Source organism: Pelodiscus sinensis, chromosome 1 (assembly GCF_049634645.1).
Source record: "Pelodiscus sinensis isolate JC-2024 chromosome 1, ASM4963464v1, whole genome shotgun sequence".
Classification (NCBI taxonomy): domain Eukaryota; kingdom Metazoa; phylum Chordata; order Testudines; family Trionychidae; genus Pelodiscus; species Pelodiscus sinensis.
In genome coordinates this window covers 100106923-100122205 of record NC_134711.1, presented here as the reverse complement: position 1 = coordinate 100122205, position 15283 = coordinate 100106923, and the positions used below count along the sequence as shown (strand labels likewise).

General features: G+C 50.8%; 1 protein-coding gene across 2 annotated transcripts in view; it reads right to left on the bottom strand.

Moving 5' to 3' along the window:
• Positions 1-13091, bottom strand: part of LOC102461209 (protein mono-ADP-ribosyltransferase PARP12) — a 36148-nt gene extending 23057 nt beyond the window's left edge. Inside the window, exons 1-4 of one of the 2 annotated variants that reach the window (XM_075939347.1) lie at positions 12629-13091; positions 8144-8365; positions 6408-6543; positions 3285-3549 (exon numbers count right to left, since the gene is read on the bottom strand). In XM_075939347.1, coding sequence (XP_075795462.1) covers positions 3285-3549; positions 6408-6543; positions 8144-8365; positions 12629-12951 — 946 coding nt within the window. In that variant the 5' untranslated portion in view covers positions 12952-13091. The remainder of the gene's footprint in view (positions 1-3284; positions 3550-6407; positions 6544-8143; positions 8366-12628) is intronic. The other variant, XM_075939357.1, reaches the window with a different exon arrangement.
• Positions 13092-15283: the final 2192 nt, after the last annotated feature.

Sequence of the window (15283 nt, the reverse complement as noted above, 5' to 3'; positions counted from 1 at the left end):
CTCAGTGTGCTGCAGGGAGCTGGCTCGCAGCTGAGCTGGGCTGCAGGATGGTGGGGGGACAGGGAGCCAGCACAAGCTGGCACGTGATTTAGCTGGGCTACAGGGGGAGCCAGGAATCCTGGTGGGGGGAGGCCAATAGCAGGGGGCCTCAAATGACCTCGCTTGGTCCGGAAAAATCCCTCATCTGGGACCAGTCAAGTGCTGAGGGTGCTAGACCAGAGAGGTCCAACTTGTATACAGATTTCATGGGGAAGACCAGCACTTCTCAAATTGGGGGTCCTGACCCAAAAGGGAGTTGCATGGGCATCACAAGGTTATTTTGGGTCACAGTATTGCCTCCCTTAGTTCTGTATTGCCTTCAGTGCTGGGCAACTAGAGAGCAGGGGTTGTTATATTGGCCAGGTGCCCAGCTCTGAAGGCAGCACAGAATACCACGTTGCCCTTACTTTTGTACTGCTGCTTCCAGTACTGGGCACCTGGAGAGTTGCAGCTGCTAACTAAGGGTCCAGCTCCACAGGCAGCAGCGCAGAAATAAGGGTGGCAATAGCATACCGTGCCATCCTTACTCCTGTGCAGCTGTGGGTGGTAGCTCTGCCTTCAAAGCTGGACTCTTAGCCAAAGGCCACCACTCCCCAGGTCTGAAGGCAGTAACGTCACCAACGGTGGCACAGAAGGGTAGCAGTGCCACAACCACCCACAACTCATTTTGGGGTCAGGACCCCTACAATTGCAACATGAATATAAATCTCTGAAATCACGAAACTTACCATTTTTAAAAATCCTATGACTGTAAAATTGACCAAAATGGACCATGAATTTGGTAGGATCCTACTCATCACTCTGAATTTGACTTCTGGGTCTCTATTTTAGTTTCCGGAATTGAGTTTTTAAGTGTATTGTAACAATACAAGAATAGAATCAAAAGAGACACAGTCATGAAGGCAGGGCAATATTAAATTACTTGATCAAGATTACCCAGAGTCAATGACACATCTGGAAACTAAAACTTGGATGTTTGCCTCCTACTCCCACCACCAAAGTCAGACCAGTAACAGAATATCATGAGTGAGACTTGCTTGACTTACTAAGAAAGAGATATTTTTATCATCCCAACTAGTGCTATAGAATAACAGTCCTACTGTTTCAAAGCACACAAGTTATGTGTGTATCACAGACATGTATTCATCCAGCTGCTTTTTTTTTTTTTAAACACAGTCTACAATTTATGGTTCCAGAGGCACACAAGAGAGCTGGGTGGTCAGGGGGCAAGCATAAATTTTGTTTTTCTATTCTGCAGTCCTTTCATACATTTTTAAACTATGCTAAATTAAAGTGGAAAAGGAATCAAAAACATTGAAACTATATCATTTTCTACAGCTTCTCATGCTAGTCATCCTGAATAAAGAAAGGTGCAGAAGTATTTAAAATATCACCAAAAAGAGTGCCTTCTCTCAGTGGCTGCGTCTAGACTGGCAAGTTAGAAAAACTTGCCAGCTGTCTACACTGGCAGCTTGAATTTGCGCAAGAACGCTGACGATCTAATGTAAGATTGTCAGTGTTCTTGCGCAAATACTATGCTGCTCCTGTTCGGGAAAAAGCCCTCTTAATGTATTTGAGCAAGAGGGCCAGTGTAGACAGCTAAAAACTGTTTTGTACAAAAAAGCCACGATGGCGAAAATGGCGATCGGGGCTTTCTTGCGCAAAACCGTGTCCAGATTGACATGGATGCTTTTCCACAAAAAGTGCTTTTGCGCAAAAGCGTCCGTGCCAATCTAGATGCTCTTTTCCGCAAATGTTTTTAACGGAAAAACTTTTCCGTTAAAAACATTTGCGGAAAATCATGCCAGTCTAGACATAGCCCACTGTTCTCTCTGCTAAACAACTTCCACCAAAACTATAATAAAAAATCCCATTCTGCCTATTTCCAGTCCTACACTTCTATTTTATAGAGGTCTTTAATATCACACTTATCACCACAGTATCTGAGCACCATCCATAAAGCATTAAGCAATGTGACTGCACATCTGCCACATGTTGTTTGATCTCTCACCCTCTCCCCAGAGAGGGAAGCTAGGCCCGTACACAGGAATTTCTGTTGGGGATGTGAGCTGTGGGCGCTCCCCTTCCTCCCCCACGGCCGAGCCCCACCCAGAGCCTCTCTCCTGGGGGAGGAAGGGGAGAAATTGGTCCCAGGCTTCCCCTGGCTGGCCAGAGCATGGGAGAAGGAGGCTGGCAGCGTGTTGCCTCTGCTTTCCCCCAGCCAGCCAGAGCTCAGGGGAAGGAAGATGGGAGCACACTGCCTGTGCTTTCCCCCAGCCAGCCAGAGCATGCAGGAAGGAGAATGGCAGCATGCCACCTCTGCTTTTCCCAGACCAGCCAAAATCGACCCCATGGCAGACCACGAAGGACCATGAGGAGGCGTGTTTGCATCCTTTGCACCCTCCTGCATATGGGCCTGGAAGCACATGCAATAGAGTATCTTGTTTTGGCACTGTGTGTCTTTTTTGTTTTAATAGAGTTAGATAGATCTGTCACACTGTGGTTATGTTAGAAAAGGAAAAGTCAGAGAAATACACTTTGCACTTGGAGTGGAAAGTTGGTGAAGTTTGTGATGGTCCTAATTTCCTGGAGATCATTCTACTTAAGGCCTGGCTTGACAAATCCTTGACAGATTAATTAGTTGGTCCTGCTTTGAAGCGAGTTGGACTAGATGACCTCCTGAGGCCTCTTCCAATTCTACTCGTCTATGATTCTGCCCTAGGATCAAGGCTCTTGCATCACAATTGTTTTATTCTTCGGAAACCTCTCTCTGCCTCAATTATTGACTAGTGGGATGCTTATAAAAAGAGACAAGGGTCTTCCCATGGTGATAGGGTTGCCAGCCCTCCAGGATTATCTTGATGTCTCCAGGAATTTAAGATTAGGTCATGTGATAAAACCTTCTAGGAATACATTCAACCAAAATTGGCAGCCCTGCCCAGTGTCCTGGGAGCAAAGGTCACTAATAAGAACTAGAGTCAAGTCTCAATTTCAGTTACCTTTATTTACAGGGCTCGACAAACTATAGAATCTGCTCACCCATGGCGAATAGATTTCAGCAGTGCGCCCCGTTCACCGGCGGCACGCGCGTGCGCAATGTGGGTCTTGCGCATGAGCAGTACGGGGCTGGCGAGTGATTTTGCGCCGTTTGTCAAGCCCTGCTTATTTAGCAGAGATCTGTACTCATGTTATGCTCGCTAAGTCACCTCCTTTCTTAATCATCTGAAAAAGGTAAAATGTTTTACCTTTGCACAGTGAAGAGGTGCGATTTTTGATGTCATACATATTCCTGAAGATAGTAGGCAGTTTAGCAATCAGATCCGGGCTCATTCCCCGCCTCTCCAGTTTTTCATAGCATTCCAGATTTAAAATGTCATGTGATCGCTTGCAGTTGCTGCCAAATCTGCACTCTCCCTGCAAGAAGTACTGGCAGAGATGAAGTTTGGTGCAGATCTTCTTGAAGGTACAAGACCCATAGGGTCCATCACCTTTGTTATAGTGCATGCATACCTGGGAAAGAGGGGGGAAAAAACCAAAACAAATGTAGTTTTAACCACTTTCTTCTTCATGCAGCAGGGGTGGGGAATTTTTTTGGGGTCAGGGGTCACCGACCCACAGAAAAATCAGTTGGGGGCCGCACACAAGTGAGAAGCAAAAAAAAAAAAGAAGCCAAACCGGGACCCTCAGCCCTGAGGTTCCTCACCCTGTCATGCACGCTCAAAACAAAAACAGCAGCCATGAAGAAATTGGTAAGGGTTTTGCAGCACCACTGCTAATGCTTAGAACAGTGCCCAAATTATTATACAGGAGAGCCATGTAAACCTAAACATAATATCTCGTGCACAAAACAGACTCTACATATTTTAATAAGATTTAAAGTCACCTGCAATGATTTATATTTTAAGTTTAGCTTGTTTTGCATGTATTTAGATTGCTTATTTATACACTAAAATGACGTAAACATGAAAAAACGCTAATGAATCAGGTATTAGTAGATCATGTTGAAGCACGCTGTGGGCCTTTCAAACGCTCTGCTGGGCTATGTACAGCTAGGGTTGCCAGGTGTCTGGTTTTTAACTGGACAGTCCAGTATTTGAGCTTTCTGTCCAGGAAACAAATTGAGAAGATACCAGACATATAAATGTCCGATATTTTCTAATTAAGTTTTTATTATCATCAAGAGTATCAGTATGTAATTGCATACTGCCTGGCTGGTAGACACGCTCACACCGCATGAGCACGTCTACCAGCCAGGCAGTACGCAACTATACAGTAGAGAGGAGAGGAGAGGAGGAGAGGGGGGCAGGGCCAGGGTGGGATGGAATCCCCAGGACCGGACTCACCCATGTGCCCCGCCGGGGTCATGCGCGGAATGGGCAGCACCCCGGGATCTGTGTGCGCCTGGGCCAGCCCTGCTCCCAGATGGCCTGATCCACCTCGGCCAGCCCCACTCCCCCCGACCCCCTTCTGGCCAGCCCTGCTTCCCTCTGGCCGGTCCCCCCGCTCTCCCATCTGAGATCAAGTGTGTCCAGTATTTTTTTTAAACCATTTGGTAACCCTATATACATCCACAGGCTGTAGGTTTGGCACATTTGGTACTGAATGGTCTTTTGGGCAGACCCAGACATCTGCATCAAACACATTCAGGCTCACTTTGGTGACAGTAAATGGAATTTTACTCTAACTTGCATGAATTTGGTATGGTTGAGTTGATGGTGCTGTAGGAACCTCAACTCTAAGTTGCTAGTTTTGCTGTACTTTATGACTCATCTTTAGTGTTTTAAGAAGATAGATTTTGAAATTTCCTTGTAGAGTCTAGTCATGCAAGTTGAGAGCATTTGAGTTTTTCTTTTGTTAATCCTTCTAAACAGGTAACACCCAGTACTACCAATCTATACTATGGAAAAGTAAATAATGAAGACCAGAAAGGTTTATAGAAAGTCAATACAGATATTATATAAATACATTAGGACATTATTAAAAGATTCAAAAGCTGCAAAATTTGCATGTCTAGTTACTTGAAAGCCACTAGCCCAGGGTAGGCAAAAGTGCCTCCGTGGGGCGGATCCGGCCAGCCAAGCAGGTTGATCTGGCCTGCAGAGGCACTGCCACTCCCCGGCCCGCAGATCCATCGGGGCTTAGGGACAGGGGAGCACATGGCGCTTAGTCAACCCCAGAGGGCAGGAAGCGAGAGACTTTGTGCGCTCCTTCCTGCCCCCAGGCCAAACAGGGCCTGAGGGTGGGGGAGAAGCACGCGCAAATTCTTCTCTCGCCCTACAAGGAGTTTGCGGTGCTTAGAAGCACCATGCATTCCTGGCAGGCCAGGAGGAGACTTCGCGCACCTCCTCCCCCCTCCCCCCCCCCCCCCGGCTCCCATGCCAATTAAGGCTTAGGGGGAGGGGGAGCATGCAAAGTCTCCTCCCGCCCTGCAAGGGGCTCGGCACTTAAAGTCAACCACCAGTTGCTGCTCAGCTGGTACTAAGGACGGTGCTCCCTTGCAGGGCAGGGGCAGAGAGCGAGAGACTTCGCGTGCTCCCCCACTCCAAAGTCAGTCAGGGTCTGGGGAAGGGACAGGGGGAGCACGCGAAGTCTCCTCCCGCCGACAGGGGCACGGGCGCCTAGAGGGAACCACCATCTGTTCTGAACAGCTGGCGGTTCTCTCTGGGGCGGTGCAGGGGCAAAGACTTCACATGCTCCCCCACGCACAGACCAATCCAGGTCTGTAGGTGGGGAAGCACGGAACTGTCCTGACTCTGCCACTTTCACCTGAGGCCCTACTCCTTCTGGCGGCCTGGGGCCACTTCAAAAATTCTGAAGTGGCCCCTGGTCAAAAGTTATTGCCCACCCCTGCACTAGCCCCATGTGTTTGGGATTTAATGTTTTATTCTGAATGAACCTGGGACTCACGAAAAGCTAGCTTCTACAATCTAGCTCTGCTAATGCTCTTCAGTCTTAAACTGTAACACTCCTAATATCCCAGACTCAATTTCCAATAAAGCTCTATTGATATACTTCAATCTGGTCTGCAATATACATTAAAAAAATAAAGTTAGACCAGCAGGGGTGATGCAGGTCAATGATGAAGTGCAGCACTAGAGCTATGAAGAAAATGGGTACAAAGCCAGACCCTGATCCTGCAAACACTTCTGCACATGCTTGATTTTACTTCAGTGAAAATTACTTTCAATAATAAAGTTAATTGCAATCATGTGTTGCAGGATAAGGGCCTACATACCTGCACTGCCCTCATCACCACAGTTTTTGCCAATGCAATGCCTGGTTTTAGCCAATACCACTATTCCTTCCCTCCCCCTCGCCCAATATTCCTAACTGTAAAGGGAGTAGTATATTGCTACAGTAGTTCTCACCTCAGGTAAGAGCGAAGAATCATTCTGAAGCAGGAGCTGACACAACTCATCATCATTTAAGTTTTCAAGCCCATGTGTTTTTAAGACACGGAGGTTATGCTCTGACCGAAAATTATGAACAAACTTGCATTCCTTCCTACAAAACAACAAAACCAGACATAAATAAGGATACTTAATCAGCTTTTCAGTACTGGATATATGTTACATTTACCAGTTTATCAACGACGCCAAGTTTGCTGGTCTGGGGGGGGGGAGCGAAATCAATAATGTCTCTTTACAGAGTAATTACATGACTATCATCATTACAGAGTAATTACTATGTAATCAGGTAGGTACACTCATCATAGCATTCTTAATTTACTGCTTCCAAGTTATTCAGTAATTACAGCAGCACAACAACATTGGTATCTATGCCCTTTCGATTACATCACAGTTATACTCTAAAGCAGGAATAATGGTTTATATTTCTAGCTCTCCTAACACTAATGCAGTACTAAACTTGAGCCGTATAAACATTCAAAACGTTTATACAAATAAATCATTTATATGATACATTAGTCTTTGTGGCTTTCTATGATTTTAAGAAGATTGCCTCTAAGGGGTTATGGTGAACGATATAACTGAAGATTACTTTTAAATTTCTTCATGTTTGTGCTCATGTCCTCCACGCCCTCCCCACAACGATATCAAGATGCTAGCCCTCATGGTTGCAACAAAAAAAAAAAAGCCTTCACATTTTAAATAAGGTGTTGTCTATAGAGTAGACAATTATATTGTGTTAGCAACATTTATTTCTCCTTAATGGACTAAAATGCACTCTACATTCACACTATGCTTCAACTGTCAAGGTCTTTAGGTAACATTGCAGATAGATCTTAAATTCTCAAGGTTAAACAAAAGAGTGAGCCTGAATCACTAAGATAAATTGTTTGAACTAGTATAGATGGAGGTAAGGATGTTAAATATCGGTTAACTGAATAGTCAGGGCTCGCCAGCCGCGCTGTCCGGCGTTCTGCACATACGCGGATCGTTTTGCGCATGCACAGGTCACCCGAACCCGGCTCTTCTGGATTGCAATCTACTCGCCGCGGGTGAATAGACTGCATTATTTGTCAAGCCCTGTGAATAGTCAAGTGAATTCTTATTGGTTATTCGACTATTCAACAGTCGCCAGGAGGAGGGCCGGCAGCCAATGCGCTCCAGACGCATTCCTGAGGAGCCCCGGGCCACTTTGCACTGCTGCTTCTATCAAGCATCAGCACGGGATGCAAGGCAGGAACTGGTCCACAAGGGGAGCCAGTTTAAAAACCTGCTCCCCGTCGCCCTGTGCTGCTGCCTCTGTTACAGAGGCAGCAGTATGGGATGGCAGCAGCCTGTGTCCAGGGAGGGGGAATGTCTGAGTTCCCGTACCCTGTGTGAGCTGGAACTGAGCCAAGCTGCTAAAAAAACTTTACTGGCCGGGGGGAGGGGAGGACTTTTGCTTATCAGTTAACTGACTACACTAGTACATCCCTAGATGGAGGTGTAAGCAAACACCTTTAAAAATGACCTCCTACCAGGGTGGTGTATTGTAGAAATGGAGCTATTCTGTAACACTTCATGAGTACCATATGTTGACTTGGTTTTGGGAATGTTTACTGTAAAAACGTACTGCTTAAATTAAAAGGGAAGTTGTAAGGAAAAGCAAGCAGGAAGTACACAATGGTTCACAATACAAAAAAAACTTAAATATTTACCAAATGGTGACAAGAGATGGTGACTGAACTATATTAGCTGCGAAATTTTTACCACCTGGCTCCAGCCAACTTACAGAACAAGTTTCGATAGTCAAGATCAGAGCACAAGAACTGAGTGTGGGAGGAGGGAGAAGATAGCTCTTCTGGAGTTGATCAGGAATGCAAATTGAGAGACAGGGTGATTTAAGCCACCATGATCCATAGGCATGACGACCATATTTTCTAAACCAAAATTAGGGACATGTTAGCCACACTCCCTGACCCTCATTAACCACAGCCCCTGCCATAAGAAGTCCCACCCCTGGAGATAGTACTCCCAGAGTCAAGATGGACACATGACCAGAAGTAAAGGGTGTCATGTGACCTCTCTAGGAACTCCTCCTACCAACAGGGAAGTGTTGGCTCCCCACAAAACCCTCATGCAACTATTCCACAATTGCATTAACCCAACTTGCATTGCATTAACTCGGGAGAGAGTCTGGGGGAAGTGTTCCCTCTAAGATTTTCCTCCCATTAGTGGAATGAATTTTATTTTGTGCACCAGTATTGAGTTCATATGCATTTGTTCAGGTGTGCACCACTGTGGCATCCACGTTATTAATAAATATCTTATAAACCTCTTCCTTTTCCCTCTGCTGTCATTTCTCCCACCCTCCCCTCATACCATCTGCTCCCCTGGTGCCTGCTGCTGCCCCCCACCCCTCACACTCCTCTGCTATCCTGGCTCCTACTCTTTTCACTTCCCTCAGCCCTTTGAGGTCCTGCCCCTTCCTCTTCCCCATCCTCCTTGACCCCCACACCCATCCTTCTCTTCCCCGTGTACCCACTCCTCCTCTAGCCCCACTCTGATCATCTGGAGCTACCCCTTCCTATTCCCTCTCCTAACACCTGCCCTGTCTCTCTCCTCTGTCGCCTGTCCCTTCCCTCCTGCTTCACCCCCCACAATCCCTGGCATCTGCACCTTTCTGGTTTCTCCCCCTTCCCTCACTGCCCCTGCCTCCTTGCCCTCTTTCTCCCTAGAGCCCACCCCCTCACCATCCTCTGCCCCAGTTCTCCTCACACCCCTCTGCACCCTCACACATGACTTGCTCCATCCCCTGCCTTCTTCATGCCCACCGTTCCTTTCAACCCCATCTTCTCCCAGCACCCACTCCTCTGCTCTCCTCTTCCTCCCTCTTGCCCCCATTGTCCCTCCCCTCTCCCAGCATCACCCTGTCCCCTCCCTTCTCCCACTCACATCATCTCTCCCCCTCCCCTCCCCTTTTCCTCATTGTCTCCTCTTGGCCCCACACATGTGTCTCTCCTCTACCCTGCCCTTTGATGCCTGCCCCTTTCTTCTCCTGCCTGGCCCCTTCCTCTCCCCTCAGCACAAGTCCCTTTCTCTCCTCCCCCTCCCCCCTTAGTTCTCCCCCTGCCCCTTCCCTCACCTTCTGCCTTTGAGGAAAGCAGTTCGCAGAGGCTGGAGCTGGGGCTGCAGTGCTATTTTTAGTACTGTGGTCCAGCCCCAGAAGCCCCTGCAACTCCAGCCCCAGCGGCGGGACTGCGTGTCGGGATTGGAGCAGAGGCCACCCGCGATGCTATTTTTAGTACTGCCAGGTCAGGGTTTGGTTATGCCAGGAAAACAAGATGTGCCTGAAATGGGATTGCTTCTCATACAGCAAAGAGAAAAGAGACAGAATCACCAGGCAGATGAAAGGATCTGCCTGGGGGCACTCCACCTTCCCCCTCCTCCCCCTGTCTGGGACTGCCCTCCCATCCCCCATGCACCCTTTAGAAATGGCAGGCAGGAAGGGGGCTGAAGCCCCCCTGATTTGCTCAGAGACATTGCTGGACATTCCCCCTTCATCAGGGAAAATGAAGTGCACAGTTTGCTGAATTGCTCACTCTAGCTGTAGAGCAAAGGGGACAGATGAACTGTCCCTGCTGGGGGACATGCACCGCTCCCCCGGGTATGGCCGCTGGAGCTGCAGCAGCTATGGAAAGGCAATTCTCATCCGGCCCCAAACTGCTGCAATGAGAGAGGGCTGGGATTGTCCTCTCTCACCAGTGTAGCCTGCATACTGAATCCATCATCTCTCTCCTCATCCCAGAGCAACAATTTAAATGAAGCGTGTGCATTTTCATTTTATTTTTAAAAAAATCAATGATTAATTTTAAGTTAAGGACCTGAGCAACACCAGGTAAATTTTTTAGTATAATTATAAGGGTGAGGGCTAGCTCAGTGGTTTGAGCATTGGCCTGCTCAAACCCAGGGTTGGGAGCTCAATCCTTGAGGGGGTCATTTAGGGATCTGGGGCAAATCTGTCAGGGATGGTATTTGGTACCTCTGTGAGGGCAAGGGACTGGACTCGCAGACCTCTCAAGGTCCCTTCCAGGTCTATGAGATGATATATCTCCATATATTATAAATAAAATAAGTCTATTGGAATATAAATACTGTATTTGAATTTCTCATTGCCTATGAGATTTTGTTTGCACTGACTCAGCGCTTTTTACATAGTCTGTAGCAAAGGTAGGCAAAGATCTAGATGAGTTGATGTACTTGAAAGACCCTCCAGGGATACACATATCCTTGGTTGAGAACCACTGCTGTAGAAGCTTAAAAGCCTGCTTCACACACTAACCATAGATTAGGGATGTAAGAGTTTATTCAGTTAACCGTTAAGATGATGCTTTAAGTTCCTGTTAATGGTTAAACTTCCATCGGGCCAGCATCGCTGCCTGGATTTCCTAGTAAATGGAAACAAGCTAGATTCCTTCCAAGTTTTGCCATCCTTGGGTGGAATAAATTTTGTTATGTTCACTGAGGAATGTGCAGATGTGCACCACCAAATGGAAACACATGCTATCCACTCTGAGCAGCCGTGGGTGCTCAGCTAATCAGTTGGGTGGCACCTGCATCGCTGTTAGACAGCCACCCAAGCATCAGCTTACAGGGAACGCTGGAGACAAGGCTACAGAGTAAACAGTTGCTTACTCAAGAGGAAGATACTGGGGGAATCGACTGGCTTTGTCTCTGGAATGAAACAAACCCATTCAAAATGTAAGATCATTAACCACCTAAAATCTATTTTTTTAAATATAAGCTGAACAGCTATTGCTAGACCCTAAATGGAGCCTGTACTTAAGCAAATCTTACCATAATAATGAAAAAAAAAAAAAAAAACACCCTAACACTGGGAGATTTAAAAAAAAAAAAAAAAAGCACACACTGGAAAGCCAGACAGAACCAGTGCAACCAAGGTGATAAGATTTACCAAAACAAAGAGCTTTTTAATTTTTAACTCCATGGAAGTATCTTTTGTCCATGAACTATCAAAGTTATGAAGAGAGTCTTCTTTTAATTAAAAAAAATACAGACACAGGGAAGAAAAAAAAATGAGTATTCCAGGCCAGAAGGAAGATATCCTCATGCCATGGAATAATTATCCCCTGGGGAAGTAACAATGATCAATTCAAGGTTTGCTAAACTCTTGCAAGTCAAGCCCCACAATCAGAACAAAACCAGCTGCGCATTCCTTTCCACTCAGGCCTTTTGAGATCTCAAGGCCTCTCCCATCTTCGTGTCCACATCTTGTAGGCACCAGACTAGCCTTTTGTATGCACCCTCTAAATTAATCCAGGGGTAAGTGCCTCGTATTTTGAGACCCACTGAAATATACAAAGCGGGATGCGATAAACACGTACCCCTGAGCTGATGCCGGTTGCGCTAACCTGACTGAACAATCCTGAGAAGTTTTTCCACAGCAGAAGGGCAGCCCCCTTAAACAGTTTGGGCGGCACCAAACCACTGACACAGCTCACTCTCTCCCCCCCCCCCCCCCCCCCGGGAAGGGGACCCATCCCACTTCGGGTTGGGGAAGGGGGGTAAACCCAAGCTCACCCCAGCTGAAGGGAGGGCAATGGCCGGGTTCGAGGGGGGATCGCCCCAGCGGAGGGGGAGGGCAATGGCCGGGGAATGGGGGGTGCATTCAGGCTCGCCCCAGCGGAGGGGAGGGCAATGGCCGGGAGAGGGGGGGGGGTGCATCCAGGCTCGCCCCAGCGGAGGGGGAGGACAATGGCCGGGAGAGGGGGGTGCATCCAGGCTCGCCCCAGCGGAGGGGGAGGGCAATGGCCGGGGGAGGGGGGGGTGCATTCAGGCTCACCCCAGCGGAGGGGAGGGCAATGGCCGGGGGAGGGGGGGGGGTGCATCCAGGCTCGCCCCAGCGGAGGGGAGGGCAATGGCCGGGGGAGGGGGGGGGTGCATCCAGGCTCGCCCCAGCGGAGGGGAGGGCAATGGCCGGGGGAGGGGGGGTGCATTCAGGCTCACCCCAGCGGAGGGGAGGGCAATGGCCGGGGGAGGGGGGGGGGGTGCATTCAGGCTCGCCCCAGCGGAGGGGGAGGGCAATGGCCGGGGGAGGGGGGGTGCATCCAGGCTCGCCCCAGCGGAGGGGAGGGCAATGGCCGGGGGGGGACCCCAAAACCCCGCGGCGGCCCCCGGCTCACCTGGTGCGCTGGTAGCGGCAATTGCCGTACAGGAAGTAGCGGCAGACGTGGAGCTGGCCGCACTGGCCCCTGCAGCCCGCTCCGGGCGCGCCGTGCTCCGGGCACAGCCGCACCGTGCTGGTGGCCACCACCACCCGCTGCTCCCCGGGCGGGCCGCCGGGCGAGCAAGGCCCCGGCCGGGTCACCACCGTGAAGCGCTCCGGCTCCGCCAGCAACAGGCGGTCCAGGCCCGGCAGCCGCCGCAGCAACTCGCCCTGCTCCAGGGAGCCGCCGGCGGAGCACAGCGCCTGCAGCGCCTGGGCGGCCAGCGCGGGACGGGCCATCCCGAGCAGCTCCGGCCCCGCCGGGCCCCCCTTGCCCGCGGCACGCAGCTCCGCCCCGCCGCCGCCCCGTCGAGTTACCGGGCTGCCCCTCCCGCCGGGAAACGAAACTGAAAGCGGCCCCGGGGCGCAGCCATCCTGCCCCTCGCGGCGCCGCTAGGGAGCCCGGGCTTCACAGCCGCCCACACGCCGAGGGCGGCCCCACGCGGCACCCGGCACCGCTGTTTAGTCGCTGCGGGGAGGCGGGGTCTGGAAGGGGCCGCCCTGAGCCCGGCCGCCGCGAAGCAGGGAGGCGCCCGGCACGTACCTGTTCTGCCCTCCCCTGCCTGGCTGCGCCGCTCCCCGGGGAGCGCAGCGAACAGCTCCCAGGCTGGCCTCAGGCTCCCGCCACAAGAGCGCCGGAGGCTGCTTCTCCGGCTGCCCGCCGCCCCTCCCTAAGCGCCCGGCTGCCTGGCACAGAGGCTGAGAGGAGCCATTGAGGGGGCGCAGGCCGCAGTCTTTAGCTCATCTTCGGGAAGTTGGCAGCACGTTGGAAAGAGTCGCCACTTTTGAAAAAGAACAAGTTGTGTTTATGAGGATGTGCCCCTGTATCCTTGGCCGCAAAGAGCGGGTCAAGTTTTTCCTAGGGGCGAGGCTGAAACTGGGGATTTAAAATTCCAGTTAATCAGGTAACGGGATAATTGACAATGTGGCGGGGGACCACTTCAGGCCAGCTGGAGCCCCGAGCCGAGGGAAGCTCCCACAAAGGCAGGGGCGAGGAACATTTTTGGGGCTGGAGGCTGCTGACCCACAGAAAAATTAGTAGGGGGCCTACACACAAGTGGGAGGCAAGTGGCCCCTGACTGAGAAGCAGGGAGACACTCCCCACATTTCCCTTGCGCACCAGCGGCGAGAGGAGCCCAGGCTAGTAGATTCTGTATGCTCTTGCCTGGCAGTGGGGAGAGAGACTGAAGTGCCAGTGTGGGCTCCCCTATGCTGTAGTGGGGTGCTTGAGCCTCAGGGGCCAGATCCAGAGGCCCCCCAGGCCTGAGGTTCCCCACCCCTGCACTAAGATGCTGGCTGCCTACTCCCAGCTGCTGGGGCTACCACCACAAGCTCCCAGTCCATAGGGTGGGGCTGCTGCCACCAGCTCCCAACCCCAGTACTAGGGCAGCCCTCTGCCCACCACAGGCCGTGAGTGGAGGGCTGCTCCCAGCACCAGTTAACCGCTATCTGTTCACATCCCTTGTTGAAATCCAGGTCACCTAAATTGCATGATCGGTGGCAGGAGCCAAAGGCACTCAGCAACCAGGGCACTCCGCTCTGCCACCCACCTCCCAGGCTGCTGTGCTCTGCTTCACTGTGGCAGTGGTAAGTGGAGTCCCAGCCCCAGGGCATTCTGCTTCTCCTTGCCACACTGAAGCTGAGCACAGGAGGCTGGGAAATGCAGGGCATGGCGGAGCAGATCTTGTTGCTGGGTTACTCCACCACCGTGGTGAGTGCGGGGGGGCTCCCGCTGCTGTTCTGAGCAAGGTCCCCTGGTAAACCCCTAGCTTGCGTTACTTGGGAGAGGAGGCTTCAGGCAAGGGGTGCCATGGGATCAGGAAGTGACAGAGCAGGGACAGAGCTTTGGGATAGGGTGAAGCAGGGCAGAGGTGGAACACAGATGGAGCAGGGCCTGGGCAGGGTTGCCCTGGGACCCCAGGGATAGCCCTGTATAGATGTAGATGGTATCTTGTGATTATAGTAAAGTGGTTGTTAAATTTCACAAAAGTGGTATTCTGTCAAAAGAGCAGATTCAAGCCAGGTCTACACTACAGATCTATATTGGCAGGGCTCGACAAATAGTGTAATCTACTCCCCTGTGGTGAGTAGATTACACCCCGGAAGAGCCGGAGCGGAGCGATTTGCGCATGCGCAGAACGATATGCACAGAGTGCAGAACCATGCAGCTGGCGAGCCCTGTATATAGGTATAACTACATCACGCATGAGTGTGGCAAACCACACCCCTGAGCAACAGTTATACCCAGTGATGGATTAACTCCTGAGCCAATGTGGTCTATGACCAAGGGCCCTGGTCAATTGGGGGACCCCAGAAAAATGGGAATGCCCTGACTGGTCCACCCACCTGGGGCTCCTGCCTGGGAGTGGGGTTGGGGTGTGAGGGTTTGCCCCACTCCACCTGACCTGTGTTCTGCCAGAGAGAAGGGTAAGCCCCCATGCCTTGACCCCATTTCCATAGCAGGAGCATGGGGGGGGGGGCAAGGCAGAGAGGCCCCACTTGCTATAGGCCAATGACCCACAAACCCTTAATCCACCTCTGCTTATCAAGGGTGCAATTTAAGGGGTGCTAT